Genomic DNA, 7173 nt, shown 5'->3' with positions numbered 1-7173 from the left:
TGGCTTGAAATGTCATTTTGTAACCTAGCCATTGAAATGGCTTGTGATGGTCCATTTTGGATATGATTTAGTAATATATATCCACATGTGTTATGCTAAGTTCATGTGATCAAATGTTGTTAATGTCTAAGTTAAGCTAAGGTGAGTTAGTAACCATGTATGCATGAAATGGTATGCCTTGATGAATGATGAATTTGTTCAAGTGGAGTGCTTGAAATGGTTGGAATTAGTTGAGTGTTCTATGTGAAAGTTTTGGGTGATTTTGAGTGAGAAATGAAGTTAGGAAATGACTTGATTTTGTCCACACAGGTAGACACAAGGACGTATGTCTAGACCGTGTGTGACACACGGACGTATGTCTAGACCGTGTGTAACACACGGTCTGGTAACACGGGTATGTGGTTAGGCCGTGTGTCCCCTACACCTTAATTTTAAAAAATAGAATGCTCAGAATTAGGCACATGGGCAAAGACACGGGCATGTGTCTCAGCCGCATGTGCCACACAGCCTAGAACACGGGCATGTGTCTTGGCCATGTGAAACCTGTACCTAATTTGAATTAAATTAATTAACCACACAGCCTAGCACATGGGCATGTGGCATGGCCGTGTGTGCAAGTCAGAGAGTTACATGGGGTCAAACACGGCCTCTAACACGGGCATGTCCCAGGGTCACACAGGCATTTCCCTTGGACCACACAAGTGTGTGAGCCCTGCACCTTGGAAAAATTTTGTAATTTTGCGAAAAATTCTTAAAGGTCCTGATTAAGTCCCTATTCGATTCTAATGCTCATATAGGACCTCAAGGGTCCAATTAAGGGACATTATGAATAATCTCGGTTAATGAATAATGACTTGCATGAATTAATTGAAAAATGTTCTAAATGTCCTAGTAATGCTTCGAAATCCTATTCTGAAGACGAGTAAGGGTTAGGGGTGTTACATTTAGTGGTATCAGAGCTATGATTTAGCCGATTCTCAAATTTGACGTAGAAAATACGAGTCTAGCTATACATGCCCTTATATAAATTATGATAGTGTGATGACTTCTAATCATTTTTAAATGTGTTTTTCATATAGCAATGTTATCCAACCGAGCTAGAGCTGAATCCGAGGAAGCTGAGAGCAATGCTTCAGCTTCAGTGCAAAGAGTCACCTCTACGTTTGGTAGTGAAAAGCCGTGTCTGAGGGCCAAAGTGAGGATGCAAAACAAGCCTTCTTTCAAATGATGAATGAATAGTTTACTCAATACTTGAGAACAAACCCCGTTGTACAACGAGCTCCCTCACTTGCTCCTCAACCAATTCCTGAGGTACCACATGATGCTGAACTTGTTAGGATCGGTAAGCCTCTGATAGATAAAATTCGCAAACATGGGGCGAAAGAATTTAGAACTACTGTAGATGATGATACTGAAAGGGTCAAGTTTTGGCTAGAAAATACTGTCTGGGTTTTTGATGAACTGTCCTGCACACCTACCGAGTGCTTGAAATATGTAGTATCCTTATTGAAAGATACGGCTTATCATTGGTGGAATACCATAGATTTCGTTGTATCGAGAGAGAATATTACTTGGGAATTCTTCCAAACTAAATTCAAAAAGAAATATGTTAGTCAGAGGTTCATGGATTAGAAAAAGAAAGAATTTCTAGAACTCAAGCAGGGAAACATGACTGTATCTGAATATGAATGGGAATTTGTTCGACTAAGCAAGTATTCCAGGGAATGGGTTTTAACCGAGACTAAAATGTGTACATGTTTTGAAGAGGGCCTGAATGAAGATATCAAGTTATTGATTGATATTCTTGAGATAAGAGAATTTGTGGCATTAGTAAGGAAAGAAACAAGTCAAAAGAGAGGCTCGAATTTCTGGAAAAAGAGCTTTTAGTAAGTCACAATCATTTGCTTCTAAGAAATTAAAGAAGTATTATTATCGTGTGACCACTTCTACAGGATACTCTGGAAGAGAGCGAGGCTCTCAATGATCTAACCCGAGGTCTTCAACTCCCTCTGTGACCAGTGTGGGTAGTGTCGGTAATCCCAAACCGAAATGTAAACATTGCAGTAAGTTTCATCATGGGGAATGTCGGTCTAGAAGTGGAGCTTGTTTCGGATGCGGTTCACTTTATCATTTTCTTAGGGATTGTCCCGAATGAGTTGAAAAGGAGGTAGAACCAGCTCCAAAGTCAGGCATCCTTGTGGCAAGAGCCAGTCCACCCCGTCACCCCGATAATGTTAGTGGTAGTCGAGGTACTACCAAGGATACGACAGTTAGAACTGAGGCACAAGCACCTGCGAGGACATATGCTATTTGTGTTAGAGAAGATGCCTCTGCGCCAAACGTCATTACTGGTACATTTTCTCTACTTGATACTGATATTACTGCATTAAAGACCCTGGTTCCACATATTCATATATATGTAAGAACCTAATGTCTGTTAAAAATTTACCTGTTGAATTTATTGCATTTGTGGTTAAAGTTTCAAACCCCCTAGGCCAGTGTGTTATGGTGGATAAGGTCTGTAAGAACTATCCGTTGATGGTAAAAGGTTATTGTTTTCTAGCTAACTTGATGTTATTTTCATTTGATGAATTTTATGTCATCTTGGGAATGGATTGGTTAACCCGTGATGCAGTGGTAAATGTAAGCAAAAATATATTGTATTGAAATGTCAGAATGGTGAATTGCTTCATGTTGAATCTAATAAACTAGATGGATTACCTAATGTGATTTCAGCAATATTAGCACAGAAATATGTCAGAAAGGGGTATGACGCTTATCTTGCATATGTGATGGATACTAAAGTATCTGAGTCAAAGATTTAGTCAATACCAGTAGTAAGTGAATTTTCTAATGTATTCCCAGAAGAACTACCTAGTTTGCCACCGGAAAGAGAAATGGAATTCTCTATAGATCTTGTTCCAGGAATGACACCGATATCTATAGCACCTTACAGAATGGCTCCTACCAAGTTGAAAGAGCTGAAAGTAAAGTTGGAAGAATTGATTGACAAAGGTTTTGCTCAACCTAGTTACTCACCTTAGGGTGCACTGGTTTTATTTATAAAGAAGAAGGATGGATCGTTGAGGCTGTGTATTGATTACAGATAGCTCAACAAAGTTACAATAAAGAAAAAGTATCAATTGCCTAGGATCAATGACTTGTTTGACCATTTAAAGTGTGTCACCGTATTTTCAAAGATTGATCTCCATTCTGGTTACTACCAACTACGGGTAAAAGAATAGGATGTGCCAAAGACAACGTTGAGAACTAGGTATGGACACTACGACTTTCTTGTGATGCCATTCGGCTTGAAAAATGCACCTGCAGTGTTTATGGACTTAATAAACAGAATTTTCAGGTTTGTGGTGGTATTCATAGATGATATTTTGGTTTACTCTCGGAATGGAAATGAGCATGCTAAGCATTTGAGAATAGTGTCGCAAACTCTGCGAGAGAAACAACTGTCTGCCAAATTCAGTAAATGTGAATTTTGGCTGAGGGAAGTTAGCTTTCTTTGGCATGTAGTATCTGCTGAAGGTGTCTGAGTAGACCCGAATAAAATTTCAGCCATTGTAAATTGGAAACCACTAAAGAATGTGTCTGAAGTCTGAAGTTTTCTGGGACTAACCAGTTATTATCGGAGATTTGTAAAAAGCTTTTCTATGATAGCTTCTTCAATGACTCGTGTGCTACAGAAAGATGTAAAATTTGAGTGGACTAATAAATGTCAGTAGAACTTTGATAGATTAAAGGCTTTATTGACAGAAGCACCTATGTTAGTCCAACTTGAATCAGGTAAGGAATTTACAGTATACAATGATGCATCACTAAATGGTTTAGGCTGTGTTTTGATGCAAGATGGTAAAGTGGTAGCTTATGCTTCACGACAGCTAAAGTCACATGAAAAGAATTACCCGACACATGATCTTGAATTGGCAGCCATAGTGTTTGCATTAAAGATTTGGCGGCATTGCTTGTTCGATGAAAATTGTCACATATTCACTGATAATAAAAGTCTAAAATATTTGATGTCACAGAAAGATTTGAATTTGAGATAGCGCAGGTGGCTTAAACTGCTGAAAGATTATGATCTTGTTATTGACTACCATCTAGGAAAAGCCAAAGTAGTGACAGATGCTTTGAGCAAAAAATCCCTGTATGCTTTACGAGCAATGAACACACGATTATTGTTGTCTGATGATGGTTCAATCATAGCTAAGTTAAATGATAGACCAACTTTTTACAACAAATTTCTAAAGCTTAGAAAAATGATAACAAGTTGAAAGCAAGCCGGGTACAGAGTGCATCGACAACTGATTCAAAATTTTAGGCTGGGACTGATGGTTGTTTATTATTTAGAGGAGGAGTATATGTATCGAAAGGTTCTGAACTAGTGCAAAAAATCTTGAATGAAGCTTATAATGGTAACATGTCTATTCATCCTGGTAGTAATAAAATGTATAACGATCTGAAAAAGATGTACTGGTGGCCGGGAATGAAACGAGATATTTCTGAGTTTGTATCTAAATGCTTGATATGTCAGCAAGTAAAAGCTGAATATCAGTTGCCTTCTAGACTATTACAACCAATTACAATACTGGAATGGAAATGGGAAAGAATTACTATGGACTTTTTATTGGGGCTACCCCTGTCTCCAAGGAAGAAAGATGCCATTTGGGTAATTGTTGATCGGTTGACTAAGTCTGCACACTTTATTCCAGTATGTATGAATTTTTTCTTGGATAGATTGGCTGAGTTATATGTTTCTGAGATAGTCAGATTGCATGGAGTGTCTGTCTCTATTATTTCAAATAATGATCCTTGGTTTACTTCTCAATTCTGGAGCAAATTGCAAGAAGCTCTGAGTACTCAGTTGCACTTTAGTACTACTTTTCATCCCCAAACAGATGGTCAATCTGAATGGGTAATACAGATCTTGGAAGATATGCTTCGGTGTTGTGTACTCGAGTTTGAAGGTAACTGGGAAAGGTATTTTCCTCTAGTTGAATTTGCTTATAATAACAGTTATCAGTCTAGTATTAAAATGGCACCGTATGAAGCCTTGTATGGTCGCAAATGTAGAACTCCATTGTATTGGACAGAACTCAGTGAGAAAAAGTTACACAGAGTTGACTTCGTCTGAGAGATTGAATAAAAGGTGAAGGTAATTCGAGATAGCCTGAAAGCAGCTTCTGGTCGACAAAAGTCTTATGTTGATTTGAAGAGAAAGGAAATAGAATTTTAAGTTGGTGACAAGGTATTCTTGAAAGTGTTGCCTCGGAAGAAAGTACTCTGGTTTGGTCGTAAAAGGAAATTGAGTCCACGGTTCATTGGACCATATGAAATTACAGAGAGAATTGGATCAGTTGTGTAACACCCCTTACCTGTATCCGTCGTCGGAACAGGGTACAAGGAATTAACAAATCATAGTACATACTATTTAATAAAACCGAGACAAAAATAAGGCGTGCAATTAGATCATGAATCATTATAACATATGCCTTTAATAATACTAGCCAGTTTCAATGGCTTCATACAAAATAATCGGTCAGATACTATAATTAATATTTTAAACCTAGACAATTATGACACGTAACAAAATAACTAAGTCTACTATACATGCCAAAATTCAAAATGTTCAGTTCAAATACCCAAAAGTATTGATAGTGTAGGCAGATCTTCAACGATCCTTGACTCCTTTCCAAGCTGGACGACACTATAAGACAAAAGAGAGAAAGCTTATATAGTAAGCAAGTATACAAATAATGCATAAAGAATTTAATATGTTTACACAATAACTCAAGTGTATCTACTTTTTAATTTTACTATTTACTCCACTTTGGTACCAAAACTTAAGTTACAAAACTTGAAATTCAAATCCGTAAAATTTTCTTGAAACTAGACTCATATTAATTCTTACTAAAATTTTTCTAGAATTTTTGGTCTAGCCAATTAGTACAGTTTATTAGTTAAAGTTTCCCCTGTTATACAGCTCGACTGATCTAACCTCTGTCCACTTAGAATTGAATTTCTCCCAGTACACAATTCAAATATCCATGAAATCTGTTTCATTTAAAACTAGACTCAATAAGGAATCTAGAAATATAAACTATATTTCTTAATTTGTTTTATACAATTTTTACTGATTTTTCAAAGTTAGAACAGGGGATCACATAGTCATTCTGAGCGAGTCACACACAAATATAAATATCTCAAAATATAGAGTTCCTTTACTTGTTCTGTTTCTTTTACATGGGAATAGACTCATTAAGATTTAATTTTATATCTCATTTAGCCTCTAATTAAATTCCTACTATATTTGGTGATTTTTCAAATTCACGTCACTGTGACTGTCCAAAACAGTATTATTGCTAATTCACTCTTTCACACTTTGTATTAACCTCATTTTAACATGCGTATCACAATTCATTTTCACCATATTTCATACATCACAAGTATAGGTCCATGATTACAATGTCACCTTAAAACCATCCCGTTGAACAATTCGGATCAATCCTCGATACTTGATGGTTTCAGCACACAGCCCCACCATCATATTTCATATAATTCGGCTCTCTTGTACACATGGTGAACACTTAGTACCACCCATGTGACCTAGCCAATTTATCTCATAGCTCTCTTGTCTACATGGTGTCCTTCACTTGGAATCACACATGCGACCTAGCTACATTTATCTCTCCCGTAGCTCTCTTGTCTACATGGGATACATCCCGTATCACACATGTGACCTAGCTACTACATAGTATCTCGTAGCTCTCTTGTACACATGATGTGCACTCAGCACCATACATGTGACCTAGCTATGCTCCATCTATATTATTCAATCTTTCCGAATGTTCAACCGGGATTTTTCTCTCTATTACTTATTTCCATTCTTCCAATAGTCGATTTATGCTTCAAAATCAGCTAAAATATATATAATAGGCTAAAATATAAAAATGTAAATGAAGTTAATGTATTATTTACATACAAACTTACCTCGGTGCAAAATGTGGAAATTTTGCAATTTAGTCCAAAACCTTTTCCTTCCCTCGTCCGAGGTCGATTCCACGCCTTTCTTGATCTATAACAACACATTTAGCTCATTTAATACTCATACTATTTATTTCAATCCAAAAATCACATTATGGAAAAATTACATTTTTGCCC

The 7173-nt window shown here is 36.9% G+C and overlaps 1 protein-coding gene across 1 annotated transcript; it reads left to right on the top strand.

Annotated features, from left to right (window-relative positions):
- The first annotated feature begins 1668 nt into the window (after nt 1–1668).
- LOC121210005 (uncharacterized) lies at nt 1669–3548 on the top strand. The gene is made up of 4 exons (XM_041082065.1): nt 1669–1830; nt 2165–2351; nt 2866–3015; nt 3331–3548. The coding sequence occupies exons 1-4, from the start codon at nt 1669–1671 to the stop codon at nt 3546–3548; spliced, it is 717 nt and encodes a 238-aa protein (XP_040937999.1).
- The last annotated feature ends 3625 nt before the right edge of the window (nt 3549–7173 follow it).

Source organism: Gossypium hirsutum, chromosome A11 (genome assembly GCF_007990345.1).
Source record: "Gossypium hirsutum isolate 1008001.06 chromosome A11, Gossypium_hirsutum_v2.1, whole genome shotgun sequence".
NCBI classification, from domain to species: Eukaryota; Viridiplantae; Streptophyta; class Magnoliopsida; order Malvales; family Malvaceae; genus Gossypium; species Gossypium hirsutum.
This window is presented reverse-complemented; position numbering and strand designations above follow the sequence as displayed.